General features: G+C 35.4%; 1 protein-coding gene across 5 annotated transcripts in view; it reads right to left on the bottom strand.

The window, feature by feature from the left end:
• AFG2A (AFG2 AAA ATPase homolog A) overlaps positions 1–19,838 on the bottom strand; it is a 368,649-nt gene that overhangs the window by 149,957 nt on the left and 198,854 nt on the right. Inside the window, exon 15 of one of the 5 annotated variants that reach the window (XM_073017614.1) lies at positions 4,115–12,694. The exons of the other annotated variants lie outside the window; for them this stretch is intronic. Coding sequence (XP_072873715.1) covers positions 12,632–12,694 — 63 coding nt within the window. The 3' untranslated portion in view covers positions 4,115–12,631. Of the gene's footprint in view, positions 1–4,114; positions 12,695–19,838 lie in introns of those variants that run through there. 5 annotated transcript variants of the gene reach the window in all.

The raw sequence follows: 19,838 nt of genomic DNA, 5'->3' as shown, positions 1-19,838 counted from the left end.
TGCATCACTGGCATCTAAGTAGATGTTTACCAACTGAGGACAGACACTGTTTAACCAGGCTGACTCCTAAGGAATGTACTTAACTGCAAGCAGGTTATTTCTCTAAAACAAATCACATCCTAAGATTCTAAACATGATAACCAGAGACTAAATTAAATCTCAAAAACCTACAATTAGCTTCTAACTACTCATATAAAGAACAGATCCTGTTTATGGTAATACTGAGTTTCCGTTTTCCATAGGGAGCTATAGGACATAAATTAATAATATTTACATCTTTTAGTATATAATAAAAGAATCTTTGGCTTTCCTCTTAACAAACTTTAGACAAAAGAATTTACAAAAGGATAAAATGCTTGTATCTTAAATGACAATGACTTCTATACTAATATATCTGAAATATTCTATGTGTAACTAATCCTCGTTTGAAGTGGTATCCAATTAATAATTTTTTATCATCATTTCCTTTTTATAAAGAAAAAAGGGGGAAATGAGAACTACTCTGTTCAGGAGAAAAGGCAAAGCGGTCCTCACTTGCCCCATTTTTACTGGGAGAAATGGCATGTTTCTTGGTTTGCAAACATAAAAAAATTATATAAAAAATATGTACTTTCATTTCTTCTTATTGAACTCAGAGTGTTGGAAATTTTAAGAGATTCTAACAAGTCTTGAGGTATTTCAGGAACTTAGATTTGCTTTATTAAAACATAAATAGGCTGGGAAAAGTAACATGTCAAGCATCTCAGTGAGGAGCTTTTCCGGTTAGGGGTAAGGGCACTGACAAAGGGCACAGACAGTAGGAAGGATGAGAGAACGTAGTAGGGTAACAGAAGGAAGACAGAAGCCTCAACAACTTTCATCATTCTACCTAGAGCTGGCCCCAAACTGGCATTGTCCTGGCTCACTCTTGATCTGATAAAAATCAGCTTCAGTTGCTACCACCACTGGCAGCATGCCTGGTATTACTCTTAAGTAATTTCAACTGATTAAAACAAATAGTGATACTGGAGTTTTGAGTATAAAACAATCTGTTTGGTGTGTATAGGTGTGTTATTTTTACCTTTGAAGCAACTGTTCTCAACTAGGGTCTGCTGGAATAGTCTCAAGATATTTCATATGCTTAAAACGTGTGTTTTTGTTTTGATGATGACCTAAAAAAATTAAAATGCTCAATCAGCTGAAGATCTTACAATAAAGTACTGGTTACCTGATTTCAGCATCAAAAATTGCATTTGAGTTTCTCATTGTGTTGGAACCAAGCTACCATGGAAGGTGGCAGCATTTAATTAATGTAGTTCTTCAACTGGAATTTGTAGGTATATTCATAGAAGTCTGAGGTATTTTCTTTACAATATATTTATGCATTACTTAAGTTTAAGAAACACAGCTGTGGCTGGGCACAGTGGCTCACGCCTGTAATCCCAGCACTTTGGGAGGCCAAGGCGGGCGGATCACGAAGTCAGGAGATCGAGACCATCCTGGCTAACATGGTGAAACCCCGTCTCTACTAAAAACACAAAAAATTAGCTGGGCATGGTGGCGGGTGCCTGTAATCCCAGGTACTCGGGAGGCTGAGGCAGGAGAATGATGTGAACCCGGGAGGCGGAGGTTGCAGTGAGCTGAAATCACGCCACTGCACTCCAGCCTGGGTGACAGAGCAATAGTCCGTCTCAAAAAAAAAAAAGAAAAGAAAAGAAACACAGCTCTACAGTTAAACTTATGGAGAAAGAAAGGCTAGGCTAAGTAGGACCCCAAAAAGCTATATATATAGATATCTACATATATAAGTATATAAAGAGGCAGATATATATATACTTACATATATCTAGAAAATACATATACTATATATTAGTATATACAGATATCTATATATATTAATATTAGATAGCTATATATAATATACATATATAGATATACATTTATATAGACAGCTATATATCTCTATATAAATATCTATATGTATTATTATATATAGATATCTAATATATGCTATCTATATATAAATATATGTATATATGTATATTATATATAGCTATCTAATATATAGCTATCTATATATAAGTATATATCTATATATGTATATATTTTTATATATTTTATATATATTTCATATATATTTATCTCTATATGTATATATGTATATATAGCACATATCTATATATTATATATTTATATATAATATATAAATATGTTATATATACTTATATATACCATGAGGCACTGAAATACTATATATATGCTTATATATACTATATATCTCTATATATACTTATATATAGATATGTAGATATAGATATAGATTTCTATATATACAGATATATACTTATATATCTGTATATAAGTATATATACACATATATACAGATATATAAGTATATACAGATACATATAAAGTATATATATCTCTTATCTCAACCAATTGATTTGAGTTACATTAAGTATTCATCTTATGAGTTTCTATTATATTCAGTGGACTATTTCAAGCATGTATTAATTCATCTAATCCTCACCAGTTTATGAAGCATTTTATTCTCCCCATATTGAGAGGATAATAACCTGTCCAAGGACACAGTGTAAATGAGTGGCAGAACCAATAGCCAAACCCAGGGAGTTTAAAACCAGAGTGTGTGCTTTTACTAATATAGTATATACTCCTTTCTATAAAAAGTTCAGGGAGCCAGGCAGATAGGATCTACACATTATAATCCAAGATTAAAGACAGTTGGACTATGAGAAAGTGGAGCTATACATAGTTAATTAAGAAGACTAACATCCATAGCATTATATTTGACATAGTTACAGTTGATAGAATTATAGAATTCTAGAGTTCAAGGAACCAAAAATTAATCTAATTCTTTTCTCCCCAACTAGGTGAGGAAAGTCTGCTGGTTCATCATGACTATTCCTTGGCAATTAAGAGCTGAGTATATAACCAACTAATTCCCTAGATCCAAACAAGTTCCCTAACCATTTAGCATCTCCTATCAAAAGTATAATTTAATAAGTTGCACTGGATGATTTCTAAATTCTCTTGTAGCTTCAAATTTTGATTGATACTAGAGGGGCAAAACTAATAGGATATATATATAGGAGTTTATCAAGTAATATTAACTCACATGATCTGAGGAGAAACAGGAATCCATTTCCAAAGCTGAAGAACTTGGAGTCTGGTGTTCAAGGGCAGGAAGCATGCAGCATAGGAGAAAGATGTAGGCTGGGAGGCTAAGCCAGACAAACCTTTGCACATTTTTCTGCCTGCTTTATAACCTGGCTGTGTCTAAAGCTGATTAGATTGTGCCCACCCAGATTAAGGGTGGGTCTGCCTTTTCCAGCTCGCTGACTCAAATGTTAATCTCCTTTGTCAACACCTTAACAGACACTTGCAGGGTCAATACTTTGCATCATTCAGTCCCATCAAGTTGAAATTCAGTATTAACTATCACAGATACTATGTATTTATGAAGTAAAAAAAAAATCAGCATGAATGCTCAATTGGACATAAGAATACAAATCCAGAAATGGAAATTAAAAATATGAAGCCAAAAATATCAGGCATAGGGGAAATTCTTATGCTATGTGAATGGAATAGTGAGCAGATATTAACAAATATTTAAGCCAGTAGTTCAATCTTTCATTGCCAATGTTCACAGCTTACTAAATTTGATTTTCCCCTCAATGTGAACATCTCTCAAATTTAATCTCAGAAATACATGAAAAATTAAGACTTCCTTTGAAAAAAATCACTTTATAGTCAACTAGGGTAGAATACTTGACTTCAAAAGGCAAATAATTGATTATATTATTTTCAGAGCAGAATATCATAAATATCAATGAGAAATCATCTGAATTTATATGGAAATAAAAAGGTCAGAAAAATAAGAAGACCAGTCCAGTAACTTTTACATATGAGTAGCCATATTTTTAAAAATTCTACTGAGTAGTTCAATATAAATTAATAAAAATCATACAAGACCTACATATAGCCATACAACTAAAGAGTAGCAATAGTTTTTCTAATGAAATAATTTCAATCAACATATTTACTTTCATAAATGGATACTAAGGACAATTTACATTTATTATGAAATAAAATTTAACCCTGTACTTTCATAAATTATTTTAATAACTTTATTAAGAAATAATTTACATATCACAAAATTCATGAATTATTTAAGCATACAATTCAATAATTTTCAGGAAATTTACAAAACTGTGCAACCTCCACCATAATGTAGTATTAGAACATTCTCACTGCCCCAAAAGTTGCCTCATGTCCATTTATACTTAATCCCCAAGGCAACTCCTAACTCTAGCCCAAGGCAACTACTGGTCTACTTTTTTTCTCTATAATTTTCCTTAGCTGGACATTTCATATAAAGGGAATAATAATATTTTTACACTAAAAAGAATTTTTGTAAAGCCAAAGTTTTTTTTTTTTTTTTTTTTTACAGGACACTCCAAATAAAATTAACCTTACAGTGAAAATGAAAGTCTCAGCTGTCTGTTAGAGATTATAACCATCTATAACTTGAATGAAAACAATAATTTTAAGTCTTTTCAGAGACTGTAAAAAGGCCTTCAAACTTAAACAAATTCTTATTGCCATGAAATATATATTCAAAATAGCGGAATCACTAAATAAGCAGAAGTGTCATTTGTTGTTTGCTTTAGTACCATCATATCTAAACGGAAGAAAACTGGCTAGGAACCAGAATACTTGCTCTGTTTTTTACATGAAATGATTTCCTGTCATAATCACTCAATTATTAAATTAAATTAAAAATGCTAAGAAAATTCTCAAAGGCAAATGAACCAAACAAAGTAATAAAGTATTGGCATAGAAACTTCAACTAGAATCTAAAAACTTAAAGCATTTCAATAAATCTTAATTAGATAATTATACAGTTACATTTTTTTGCTAGGCGTAGTGCGGGATATAAAAGCCTGTCCAACATGGTGAAACCCCATCTCTACTAAAAATATAAAAATAAAAAATTAGCCAGGAGTGGTGGCAGGCGCCTGTAAGCCCAGCTACTCAGGAGGCTGAGGCAGGAGGATCACTTGAACCTGAGAGGCAGAGGTTACAGTGAGCTGAGATTGTGTCACTGCACTCCAGCCTGGGCGACAGGGCGAGACTCTGTCTCAAAAACAAAAAAATAAAATAAAATATATCCAATAATACAGTTTCCTCTCTTCAAAGACTTAAATTTCTATTGGGAAAGTAAATTACACACATGAAATAATTAGAAAATAACTCAAAATACAAAGCAAGTGACAAAATATGGAAGAATTGGGGCTGTGAAAGATCAAGGTAGGGGAAAAAATCACTGTGGGTTAGAAGGATCACTAGCTGTCACAAAGAAGGCAGATCTTGGGGTGACTTGAAGTATAGCTCACAATTTATGTAACAGCCCAAAAGGGGTGGTTTTCTCAATAAAAAGAACACCATGGTTAAATGTGCAGAGAAAGAGCAAAGTAAATTACCTCAATAATAAAGAAACAAGCCTGATCAGAACACTCAGTACAGACTGCGGTATTTTGATGAGAAGTTAAAAACCAGGTCTAAGTGGTAGACTTTAAACCTTACCTCTGATCACTACACCCTCTTGAAAGATGTAGGGCTTCAGAAGTATTAGATAAGGTTTAGACAGGAGTAATTACAAAAAGTGTGCCTGGACATTAGTCACTTAAACTCTTTACTTCTGCATAAAACAAGAGATGAGTCTCTGTCCTCTCTTCATTTATTAAAACTCAGAAGTTTCCTTTCAAGGGTTGCCTAATAGAGAGCAGTTAGGTGAATCAGTCCCTGGGGTTTGGATGTTCAAAAGGGAAGCTCTCCTTTCCCTCAGGGACTGTGGAGCCCAGCCAGGACTTCCAGTCCACCTAAGTCTGTAAAATACATGTTAAGAGGTCATAAGTGGGGTATAGCCTGTTCATATATTTGGGGAAATTAAATGAAATTTAACACTGAGGTTTTACTACATACCAGACTATGCTAAAAACAAAAATAATAAACATGACCTAATTTAATACTCTGAACCAGTGGAGTAGACAGAGAGTGTTGGTTTTTTTTTGTTTGTTTGAGATGGAGTCTCGCTCTGTAGCCCAGGCTGGAGTGCAGCCATGCCATCTCAGCTCACTGCAACCTCTGCCTCCTGGGTCCCAGTTCAAGCAATTCTCCTGCCTCAGCCTCCTGAGTAGTTAGGATTACAGGCACGCGCCACCATGCCCAGCTAATTTTTTTGTATTTTTAGTAGAGATAGGGTTTCACCATGTTGGCCAGGCTGGTCTTGAACTCCTGACCTCGTGATCCACCCACCTCAGCCTCCCAAAGTGCTGGGATGAAAGGTGTGAGGCACCGCGCCTGGCCCAGGCAGTGTTTTTATTTTACAGATAATCTGAGTTCAGCTTGGTTAATCAGGTTGCTATGGATGTACAGCTAGTGAGTGACAATGCTAGGCTTCAAAGCTAGGTCAGTCTGACTCCAAAGTCCACATTCTTTCCACTTTACCATTTGCATCTATGTAACATGCTTGTTAAAACCTTTTCTGATAATAACATCAATAATTGCCACTTTAAATATCAAATACGTATGAGGTTCTTTTTATATATGACATAAACATTATTACTAACCTGTATAATAACCCTGGAGAGAGGAATTACATCCTTGTTTTATAGATGATTAAACCATGACCCAGAGGGGCCAAATAACATGCTAAAGTTAAAATATCTAGTAAGTAGCAGAGCTGGCTTCAAATTTAGATATGCCTGATGTCAACCTACAGCTCTTCATACTGTGCCATGATGACTCCTTATAAAATAAAATTTGGTATTGGTATTCATTTTAAGAAAGAGATTTAATTATTTATACATAGGTAATCTAAACTTCCTAATATGACTCTCTATATTTTGTTATTTATCTGAGACTATGAATTCTGAAATATTAATGCAATAATATGAGTAAATTTTATAGACATAAGCTCTAAGCCATTAGTGGCCCATTGATTCTCGTTTCTTTTCCATCTAATATTTGAGATACTAATAAAATAAATATAGTGGACACTATTAATTTTCCCTTTTAAAAACATCTGTCACTGTCAACATTTCCTTCCAACATACTCATGTACTCTATAATATTTGACAGATGACCCAGTATAATTGGTAAAGAGAAAAGTTGTTTATCTGTAAATTAGATGGTTCTGTTACATGGAGTTAACTGAATGTTTAAAAGTCCCATTTTTCCTTGCACGTATTTGAAGGTGGTATTCAAGTTCCTCAAAATTCTCCTTTATCATAAAAAATACTTCTATTCTTCTTGTGTGACACAGTCTCCAAATCGTTCCATATCTTGATCACACTCTTCTGGACACAGCCCACTTTTATGGTGTCTCTTCTTGCCTCTCTGAAGAAACAGAATAAGGATGTTGTCTCTTCTAGAGGACAGTTCTTCAAATAACTGAAGCTGCCTATCACATTCCTCCTTCGTGGTCTTTTTTCCCCTGCTGATTAATCAGGAACTCACCACTTGCAGACCCTCATCCCTCCCTCCCCCTCAAATCCTGATTACTCTCCTTTGGACTTGCCTTGGCTTGTTCATGTTTCTCTTAAAATATGAACAAATGTAAATGGACCAGCTTGCAAATCCAATGAAACACTTTTCTTTATACATTACAATATCACTATATACATCTTCATCTTGTTTTTATTTAGTTTAACTTCTTGTCTTATATTTCTTTCCTAAAGAACCCTGCACCCTTGGCCTACAGTTTCTGCTTCTTCTAATCCAGTCAGAGCAGGGACTAATCTCCGTAAAATCTCATGACAGTATTTTTTTTCTATGCAGAAATTACGTCTCTCCACTGCCTACTAAATTCTAAACTTTTCCATAATGTGATTTCAACTTCCTTGCCTAGCTCTATCAGCCACTGACCTTTTATTTAGAATTTTGAGCTATGCAATTAGAAGATACCATCCTTCAAATACATTCCTTACTTTCATGTCTGTATCCCTTGCCTAGAGTATTATTTCCAAATGGAATAACTACATATTCCTCTCCTTGACCTCCTGAAATAGCATCCTTTCTTCTCCAAGACTTAGCATAATTATTATCACTTAGTCACCCCCGCTGGATGCAGTATATCCGTCCTAAATGTTCTTGCATTTCTTTTTGGAACACTTATTTCATATTTCCTTGTCTTCAAATTAGTTTTATGTCTTAAGCTTCCTATTAGGTTCTAATTTTGAGGCCAAAGAATGTCTTATTAAGCCAATATTGTATATGATAAACATAAACTGTATAGCTAGACATACATAAATCTCCATCATCTAATCAATCAAAAAACATTCAGTGACCACTGATTATGTACCAGGCACTCTGCTAAGTTTTTAGGATAAGATTCCAAAGAAACATAGCTTTTACCCTTAAGGAGTGTACAACACAATGCAAGAACTGATAGAAAGTTCTCCTAGCCTCAGTTTCTCTTTCCACAGTTTCAGTTGCCCAAGGTCAATCTCAGTCTGAAAATCGGTGAGTACAGTACAGTAAGACATTTTGAGAGAGACAGAGACCACACTTACATAACTTTTATTACAGCATATTGTTATAATTGTTCTACTGTATTATTAATTATTGCTGTTAATCTCTAACTGTGCCTAATTTATAAATTAAATGTCATCATAGGTATGTATGTATAAGAAAAAAACATATATATAGCAGTTAGTACAACCCATGGTTTCAGACATCCACTGGGGGTCTTGCAATGTATCCTCTGGAGATAAGGGAGTACTACTTATATTTTAAAAAACAAAAGAAAAAGAAAGAGGTAACTGCTCAATGCATAGAAGCCCAAACTCCTGCTAGAGGTCGTTGGAAGATTTGATTCTTACAAGATGAGTAGGAATTTAGCAAGGGACAAATAGGAAGGCATTTTCTTGTTCACAGTGATAGGACAGAGGTGATAAAACACAGTCAGAGATGAGAGAATCTTGTAAGAGGGAGACATGTCAAGAATACTACAGAATGACAGTTATCACAGAATACCACCAAAGAAGCCTGGTCTTTGGAAGGGGCAGTGTTTACATTGTAGTATTAGGTGATTAGCAGTTAGGGGTGAGCTGATGTAAAAATTATAATGCAAGAAGCTGGCCACAGTAATTTGTGTTGTCTGCGTTTTCAGGAAGAGGTGTGTCTTTATTTTGCCTGCAGTAAAACTGATGGCTATGGGCAGGTCTGTACTCCACCCAGAGTGAATCATTTTTTTTTTTTTTTTTTTTTTAAGGATGTAACCTAATTTAGCATGCTGTGTTGTGGCATTGAGTCTAAGGTTAGAGTGGGTAAAAATCTCATATAAATAACCACTGGCTTATTTACTATTAAGCGTAAAACTTGGATTTTTCTCAGAGAAGTAGCCCAACTTGGTAAAATAGAAAAAAGGCTAGTCATCACACCAATATTGTTACTCTAGAAGGAGTCCTCTGAACAACAACAACGACAAAAAAAGACAAGATTTTTGGCAGACTATAATTATTCACACCCATGTTAGATTCATATTCTAAAAACTTGTTTATTTCATTGCTTTTCAGAGGCCCACTGTTGCCTAAAAAATAAAAAGAAAGCTGGCATTTAATCACTTTATTTCTCTTCTAAATTCTAGGAGAGTCTCAAGATTTTGAATGTTGCTCTCCCACTTAAATTGTTAAGATTGATTCTGATACATTATCCTGTTCACTAATCAAATAGAACCAGGAGGGTCAGGACAACTGGCTTAGGTCTGGGCACTGTCCTCACTTCCTGCACCTCCCAGTCCTAGGTCCTGCAGCCTTCCAGTTAATCGCTCACTGCTTCCCAAAGGAGCCTGTAACCCAGGCTCTACATGCTATGCACTCTCACCTCTACTCTGCTTCTTCCCCTTTAGAAAGGTCCTTACCTTTCCTAACCAACTACTTACTGTATTTCAATGACTATAGGAAACATATTTCTTCATTTTTTAACTGCAGAAATCAGTGTCAATGCATATCATAGTTTAATTGGCTGCATTTTCTTTTTTAGTAATCTATAAAGTAAAGACGCACCTTTTAATCAAAGGCCTCTTGACTGCAACACTTCTGTGACTTCTATCTGACTTGGCTCCTATGTGTCCTAAATACTCCCCCAGCTAACATTACCCAGGCTGCTTTATCAAAACTGTAATTAAGTGAGAAATATGACTTTAAGAGCAACATCTGTCAGCTTCCAAAAGCATCATAATATCAGACTAAAAACTTGTCAAAACTTTTACAAAAGAAAACTAAATAATAAATTATCTATAAATCCTTCAGAATTAGTTCTTCAGAACCACTTAACAGCTATAATCAAATAACAAAGACAGACTTTTAATTGGGCCTGACTTACCTGGCATTTGGAAGTAATTTGTTAGAATTATAATTCTTCATAACAAAATGTAATGGACAGAACACCGGACTAGGAGTCAAATAAACACTCTCTAATCCATGTTAACCTCATCTGAAAATAAGGTTAGACATAATTTCTGCAGTCTCTTTTAGCACGTATCCTCTGTGGTTTTCACTATTAATATTTTAGATTAAGATCACCTTTACTCATGGAAAAATTGATTCTAAAATCTAGGAGACCATTGTAATTTTAGCAGCTGAATTTGAACTTTGAGTTTTAGGAATCTGCTCTTTCTCTTGAATTGCAAATGATGGGACCCTTTGGCATTTGCAACCTGGCATTCTTTCCCTTTCTTGCTGACTTCCTTCCTCTGACTGCTGCAGACAGGTTGCAGCAAGTAATACTCTCTTTAGGGGAGATTTATTATGCTCAAATGTTCTTTCTGTATTTTTTTCCATGGACAAGATGCAACAGTAAATACATTTATATACTGCCTATGTTCTGTATTTCTTGACCCGAAGTTCTTTGGGGAGCCCCTACATAACAGATATTACCACACCTGAACTTCACTTGTCAAGATGAAGAGAGATGAAATACTGAAGTGATGTTTTACTCATCTCTACTATTTTTATACCTACATAAATTAATATATAGCTTAGTAAACTTAGACTTTCTAATGAGAGTTTATATCAAATTGCACTGATACTAAAACTGTAAGTATTCTTTCCCCCACACATACGAACACAATCTTTGCTCTGAAATTCCTGAGATTGACCTTTCAATGCAAATAGATTTCACAGGCTAATTCCAAGAGGATCCCCACGCTTTTAAATGTACAAAAGAAACAGAGAACAACTTGATCTGAGATTCAGGTTATTTTCTCTGGCAAAAGTAAGTTGGAACAAGTCATTTTATCTTCTCAAAGCTGTAATGGTCATATGTATAAAATGAGGATTGGTATTGTCAGTGATTTCAATCTATTTTTTGGCTCAACACACCAAGGACACTACTCAGTTTCATCATTCACAGAGGCTCACTACCCTATTAATGCCACAGTGAGAGGTTGGGGTGTAAAGGTGTTTGTGTGTGTGTGTGTGTGTGTCTGTGTGTGTGTGTATATGAAAAAGCTTCCTGGTGTATCTGGCAAAATAGAGTGGTATATGTGCGTATGGGGAGCAAGAAAGATGTCATTCCTAGTCACTCTTTACACCCACTCCCAATGCTATCGACTTGGTTCAAAGTTCCTTTTCAGTATCCAGTTTCTGTGACTCTAGGAATGAAAAGGATTCTTTTAACAATAACGTATTTCATTATTTAAGTTGAACAGGTTTTGCTCTTTTATAGAGGGGGCAAGTATTTACTTTCACTTGATGATGACATAGAAAGCTATGTTTTTAGGAAATACCACATATTTTGTGATGTTGAAAGTTGGAGTGAATGTGGCTAGAGATTTGTTTTACGTGAACTAATTAAGATGCTATTACTGTCTACTGCCATACCACCCCGAACACGCTCAATCTCGTCTGATCTTGGAAGATGCTATTAATTAATACTTTGCTATGTAAATCAAGAGTTAGGATCTTTTTTTGAGGCTACTTATTTTGAAAGGGATCTTTTATATAAAACAATAACCTCATCCTAAGGGAGCTAGCAGTATTTGGGAGATAAAACATGAATGCAATAATCAACTGATTCACACAGAAACCAATGTAAACCATACAAAGTGAGGAGCAGAGGTGGCCTCGTCCAGAAAAGGCTTTTAAAGCTTTATGCTTCTTATGATATGCAACAATAAATGTATATGGTTATGATGAATAAAAGCTTGTAGAGGCTGGGCGCGGTGGCTCACACCTGTAATCCCAGCACTTTGGGAGGCTGAGGCAGGTGGATCACTTGAGGTTGGGAGTTCGAGACCGGTTGGCCAACATGGTGAAACCCCATCTCTACTTAAAAAGAATACAAAAATTAGCTGGGCGTGGTGTCGGGCACCTGTAATCCCAGCTACTCAGGAGGCTGAGACAGGAGCATTGCTTGAACCTGGGAAGTGGAGGTTGCAGTGAGCCAAGATTGCATCACTGTACTCTAGCCTGGGCAACAGAGCAAGACTCTGTCTCAAAAAAAAAAAAGCTTGTAGAGAGATCATTCAGCATTGTTGCCAAATTTGGGTCTCACCCCATGAGTTAATTTTTATTTTGAGGAAGAAAGCAACCCTACCTGCAGGTTAGGACTTCTGGTAATAATTTCACTTTCCATATGAGTCCCTCCTTTCATATGCACTTGGCATCTCTATGAACAGCAGCCTACACTTTATCCAAAAAAAAAAAAAAAACAAACCTATTAGCAAGGGATCATTAAGAACAGGTTTTTTTCTTTTTCTTTTTTTTTAAATCTTCTTAACTATCTTAGAGGACATAAAGCCTTTGGAGGGCAGAAGTTTTACAAAGAGGTTGGTTTGTGTCCTTTTAAAAACTGGAGATACTGGCAATTAGAAACTTAAAAATAATACTCAGACATATGTTATAAACAACACCAGCTGTCTTGATGATAAAAAACATGACCAAGTTAAGGGTTTCCAATTTGAGTAGGTACTGAGGCAGTTCCCAACTGTTAAAGGGATTATTTTCTAAGTTTTTATTTGTAATTTCAAGTTTTGGAATTTTTTGGCACATTTTCCTGACAAGCTAATGTTTAAAAATGGTGACTAGGTATCTAGGAATTTGGTACTAAGAATGCTATTATTGATATTAATTGAAAAGCTACAGCATAGAGAATAGGCCCTTGAAAGGTTATGTACGTAATATGAAGCCTAGACCCCATCTTTTAATGTAGTTGTTTCAGTATTCTACCCCTGGTTCAAACTTTTACTTACAACTTCAAGATTTTGCTCCATTTCTTTTTTTTTTCTGTTCAAACAGAAATGACAAGCATACTTGAAGGAACTATGATGAAGAGATAAACTTGCAAACTAAACACAGCCATGTAGCTCAGAGTCCTAACTTTAGGTCTAGCCATATCCTGAGTGTTAGTAGTCCCTTTAAATTACAGATACGAGTTTAACATTTATAGTATCTGTTCCTACTCTGCCTTCTGCCATAAGTAAAAGCTCCCTGAGGCCTCCTCAGAAGTAGAAGCTGCTGTGTTTCCTGTACAACCTACAGAACCATGAGCCAATTCAATCTCTTTTCTTATAAATTACCCAATTTTAGGCATTTCTTTAGAGCAGTGCAAGAATGGACTAATACAGGTACCAAGATGAACTTTCGTTTAAAACAAAATCAAACTATGCTTTAAAACTAACAGAAAAACATTTTAGTTGCTCAAAAAAAAAAAAAAAAAAATACAATTGTCTGGTATTCATGAGGGATTGGTTCCAGGACCTCCTGCAGATATCAAAATCTGAGGATGTTCAAGTCTCTTATATAAAACAGTATCTACTTGATTATGACCGATGCACATCTTCTTGTACACTTTAAATCATTTCTAGATTACTTATGATACCTAATACAACATAAATGCTACACAGTTATACTGTAATTTTTTAACAATTTAAATTTTTGAAACTGCTGTATTAATTTTTGTTCCCCTGACCCCAAATATTTTCAATCCATAGTTGGCTGAAACTGTAGATGCAAAAGCAAAAGATACACATGGCCAACTGCATATACTAAAAATGTAACTCTGTTCACTATTTTGAATAGCAAAAAGAAATGTGGAGGAAAAGAAGATAGGGAAAAAAAGACATTGAGAAGAAAGGAGAAAAAAATTACATAATAGGGATAAAACTGGGTGCAGTGGCGCCACTGTACTCCAGCCTGGGTGAGAGTGAGACTCTGTGTCTAAATAAACAAACAAACAAATAAACAGAAATAGGGATAGATACTCAACAGGAAAGAAACATATATTCATAGATCAAGAGAACAATGAGGAGGGGGTGAGAGGGAGGGAAGAAAAGAGGGAAAGAGGGAAGCAGGCAGGGGCAGAAGTGGACAGAAAAAATGTTGGCAAGAGATTCAGATTTTCTAATGTTTGTCAAACTTATCTGTTGTATTGCTTCCTCATCTTTACTGAGGTCTCTGAAGTAACTAGCTTTGATCTTTTAAATTTTTTTAACAATACGCGTTACATTTGCACCATAGTGCACCAGGCACTATGCTTTTCTCTTAACATATTTTTTTCTCCAATCCATCTCATAACCTTCCTTATAGAGTTGATATTAATGATCTCCTTTTGGAAATTAAAGTCCAAAGAAATTTAAGTGCTGTGGTTACACAGCCAGTAACTGACAAAGCTAGGATTGGCTGAATATTCACTGCTTCAAAAATTCAACTGTTTTTATTCTTTTAGTTTTTAATTCTTAAATTCAGAGGGTTTTTACTTTTAAAATCTCACTATGGATACTTATCACACACTTTTGGTAGCCTATATAGGGCAGTATCACCTCAGAAGTGAAGTCAATTGTCTTGGGAGCTAGATGCTGTACTCCACTATTTTAAACTGTTGACCTGTCTACAAATATTATTTTATCACTTTAAGAGCTTATAAGGATATGTTTCCATTTTCCTTTCTCTTGTCATTTGTGGCAATACTGTCATGTATATACTTTGATGAATATTATAGAACTCTATAATATCGGTTTTAACATTAAACAGTAAAGTATCTTTAAAAAAACTGGAAAATGAGAAAAAAACTCCTTTATTTTTATTCAGATCTTCACATTGTCTAACCCTCTCCTCCATTTCTTTCAAACTTCCAGCTAGTGAATGGATTCAGGTTCCCATATGCTTCATTTTCATCCAGACTCAAGAACCTGGTATCATTTCTCGTGGTGGTGTTCAAGTTTGCTAACAAGAAATTCTCACAAGTTTAATTTGTCTGAGAATTTTGTCTTTCAAAAGTCTTTGAAAGACAAATGTCTTTAATATACTTTCATATGTTAAGGATATTTTTGCTCGAAAGGGAATTCTATATTAAGTTTTTTCTTTCAGAACTTTAAAGACAGCATTCCACTGCCTCCTGGTTTGCACGGTTTCTGCCAAGAAGTTAATGACAATGATTACTTTTGTTCCTTTGTATTTAATGTGTGGGTTTGTTTTTTCTTTTTCCATTTGACTGCTTTTAAAGTTTTATTTTTATCATTGGTTTTCAACAGTTTCATTAGGATATGCCCTACTATGGTTTCATTGTGCTTATTTTGCTTGATTTTCTTTGTGCTTACTTATTTTTGGAGCTACCTTTACATTGGTATTTTTATGTTTACCTTTGCATTGGTATTTTTTATGTTCATGTTATTACAAGTAAAAAAGCAGTTAACCCTTATAAATATAATTTTACAGTAATAATAACAACACAGGAAACTATCATATCTGTATGATATAACCACTAATATCTGTAGTAGGATAAAGATGGGTGCAAACACGTTTACCTATGTAACAAATCTGCACATCCTGCACATGTACCCTGGAACTTAAAATAAACGTTAAAGAAAAAAAAAAAATGAGTACAAAAATTTTTCTTCTCCCTCCATCAAGAGGTTGAATCTACACTAAATGTGGGCTAACCCTGTGAGGTGCTCTATCAAAACACAGGACAAGAGAATTGGCAAAGTGACATAGCATAAATTCAGAGTGGAGCCTTCAGAGATCTGCAGCTTTTCCTTTCCAGGGCTTGAAATGTTCTGTCTTGGAACTTGGCTGCCATGCTGTGAGAAGCCCGTGCTGTAGAAAGGCCACGTGGAAGAGTTCAAAGGTGCTACAGGAGAAAGTCCCAGATAAGCCAGACATATAGGTGAGCCACTGTGGACACTCTAGGCCTGTCAAGTTTCCACCTAAAAGAGGAAGCTAGGACATGACTCAATTGACCACTGAGATAACGAGAGAATTAATAAATATCTGAATGACAAAAGTAATCATGAGGAAAATTCTTTGATAATCTGATACATGTAGTTGTTACTGGGAAGACATATAATTTAACATAAGCATTCAATACACTGCATGACACTTAAGTATTCAATGAATGTTAGCTATTATAACCGCTGTTAAAGAAATCTCAGTCTCCCAAGTTTCTCTTCTATATATTATTTTATCCATCAGATGAGAGCCATCCCTTGCTTCCAAGTTTTGGCAATTATGAATAAAGCTCCTATAAACATTGTATGCAGGTTTTTGTGTGGACATGTTTTCAACTCCTTTGGGTAAATACCAAGGAGAACAACTGTTGGATCATGTGGTAAGAGTGTTTAGATTTTTAAACTATCCAACTGTCTTCCAAAGTGGCTGTACCATTGTATAGTCCCACCAGCAGTGAATGAAAGTTCTTGATGCTCCACATCCTTGCCAGAATTTGGTGTTGTCGGTATTCTGGAATTTGACCATTCTAACAAGTGCGTAGTGATGTCTCATTTTAATTTGCATTTCTCTTATGATGTATAATGTGGATTATCTTTTCATATGCTTATTTGATATGTGGATATCTTCTTTGGTGAGGTATCTATTAAGTTCTTTCACCCATTTTTAAATCCAGTTCTTAGATTTCTTATTGTTGAATTTCAAAAGTTCCTTCTTTGTGTATTTTGGATAACAGTCCTTTATCAGATGTGTCTTTTGCAAATATTCTCCCCCAGCCTGTAGCTTGTCTTCTAATTATCTTTTCTTATTATTATACTTTAAGTTCTAGGATACATGTGCAGAATGTGCAGGTTTGTTACATAGGTATACATGTGCCATGGTGGTTTGCTGCACCCATCAGCCCATCATTTACATTCGGTATTTCTCCTAATGTTATCCCTCCCCTTTCTCCCCTACCCCCTGATAGACCCCAGTGTGTGATGTTCTCCTCCCTGTGTCCATGTGTTTTCATTGTTCAACTCCCACTTATGAGTGAGAACATGAGGTGTTTGGTTTTCTGTTCCTGTGTTAGTTTGCTGGGAATGATGGTTTCCAGCTTCATTCATGTCCCTGCAAAGGACATGAGCTCATTCTTTTTTATAGCTACATAGTATTTCATGGTGTATATATGCCACATTTTCTTTATCCAGTCTATCATTGATGGGCATATGGGTTGGTTCCAAGTTTTTGCTATTGTGAATAGTGCTGCAATAAACATACGTGTGCATGTGTCTTTATAGTAGAATGATTCATAATCATTTGGGTATATACCCAGTAATGGGATGGCTGGGTCAAATGGTATTTCTAGTTCTAGATCCTTGAGGAATTGCCACACTGTCTTCCACAATGGTTGAACTAATTTACACTCCCACCAACAGTGTAAAAGTGTTCCTCTTTCTCCACATCCTCTCCAGCATCTGTTGTTTCTGGACTTTTTAATGATCACCTTTCTAACTGGCAAGAGATGGTATCTCATTGTGGTTTTGATTTGTAATTCTCTAATGACCAGTGATGATAAGCTTTTTTTCTTATGTTTGTTGGTTGCATAAATGTCTTCCTTTGAGAAGTGTCTGTTGATATCCTTCACCCACTTTTTGATTGGAATGTTTTTTGTTTTTTCTTGTAAATTTGTTTAAGTTCTTTGTAGATTCTGGATATTAGACCTTTGTCAGATGGATAGACTGCAAAAATTTTCTCCCATTCTGTAGGTTGCCTGTTCACTCTGATGATAGTTTCTTTTGCTGTGCAGAAGCTCTTTAGTTTAATTAGGTCCCATTTGTCAATTTTGGCTTTTGGTGCCATTGCTTTTGGTGTTTTACTCATGAAGTCTTTGCCCATGCCTATGTCCTGAATGGTAACGCCTAGGTTTTCTTCTAGGGATTTTATGGTGTGGACATATTTTCAACTTCTTTGGGTAAATACCAAGGAGCACAACTGTTAGATCATGTGGTAAGAGTGTTTAGTTTTTTTAAACTATCCAACTATCTTCCAAAGTGGCTGTACCATTTTACAGGTCTTACGTTTAAGTCTTTAATCCATCTTGAGTTAATTTTTGTATAAGGTGTAAGGAAGGAGTCCAGTTTCATTTTTTCTGCATATAGCTAGCCAGTTATTCCAACACCATTTACTAAATAGGGAATCCTTTCCCCATTGCTTGTTTTTGTCAGGTTTGTCAAAGATCAGGTGATTGTAGATGTGTGGTGTTATTTCTGAGGCCTCTGTTCTGTTCCATTAGTCTATATATCTGTTTTGGTATCAGTACCATGCTGTTTTGGTTACTGTAGCCTTGCAGTATAGTTTGAAGTCAGGCAGTATGATGTCTCCAGCTTTGTTCTTTTTGCTTAGCATTGTCTTGGCTATATGGGCTCTTTTTTTGGTTCCATATGAAATTTAAAATAGTTTCTTCTAATTCTGTGAAGAAAGTTAATGGTAGCTTGACGGGAATAGCATTGAATCTATAAATTACTTTGGGCAGTATGGCCATTTTCATGATATTGATTCTTCATATCCATGATTGCATGGGATATTTTTCCATTTGTTTGTGTCCTGTCTTATTTCCTTGAGCAGTGGTTTGTAGTTCTCCTTGAAGAGGTCCTTCACAGCCCTTGTAAGTTGTATTCCTAGGTATTCTCTTTTTAGCAACTGTGAATGGGAGTTCACTGATGATTTGGCTCTCTGTTTATTATTGGTGTATAGGAATGCTTGTGATTTTTGCACACTGATTTTATATCCTGGGACTTTGCTGAAGTTGCATATCAGCTTAAGGAGTTTTGGGGCTGAGACGATGGGGTTTTCTAAATATACAATCATGTCATCTGCAAACAGAGACAATTTGACTTCCTCTCTTCCTATTTAAATACCCTTTATTTCTTTCTCTTCCCTGATTGCCCTGGCCAAAACTTCCAATACTATGTTGAATAGGAGTAGTGAGAGAGGGCATCTTTGGCTTGTGCCGGTTTTCAAAGGGAATGCTTCTAGCTTTTGCCGACTCAGTATGATACTGGCTGTGGGTTTGTCATGAATAGCTCTTACTATTTTGAGATATGTTCCATCAATACCTAGTTTATTGAGTGTTTTCAGCATAAAGGGGTGTTGAGTTTTATCGGAGGCCTTTTCTGTGTCTACTGAGATAATCATGTGGTTTTTCTCATTGGTTCTGTTTATGTGATGGATTATGTTTATTGATTTGCATATGTTGAACTATAGGCGTGTGCCTGTAGTCCCAGCTACTTGGGAGGCTGAGGCAGGAGAATTGCTTGAGCCCAGGAGACGGAGGTTGCAGTGAGCAGAGATCATGTCACTGCACTCCAACCTGGGCTACAAAGTAAGACTCCGACTCAAAAAAAAAAAACTATTTTCTAAAATAATGCTTAGGAAATTCGAAAGTTGTAAATGTTTGCTGCATGATGAAAATCACATTAGTTAGGCTTCAACACCATTGAAATGAACAGCATAGTTCCATTAAAAAAATCTAGTGCTTTTTGTGTGTGCCTAAGTGAGGTGGGATTGGGTAAGCATTTTTTAAGATCATTAAGTTGTATCAGAATCTTATGAAGAGAGAACATG

Source organism: Chlorocebus sabaeus, chromosome 7 (genome assembly GCF_047675955.1).
Source record: "Chlorocebus sabaeus isolate Y175 chromosome 7, mChlSab1.0.hap1, whole genome shotgun sequence".
NCBI classification, from domain to species: Eukaryota; Metazoa; Chordata; class Mammalia; order Primates; family Cercopithecidae; genus Chlorocebus; species Chlorocebus sabaeus.
Note: the sequence above shows the minus strand (reverse complement) of the source record. Positions and strands in the feature narration are given on the sequence as shown.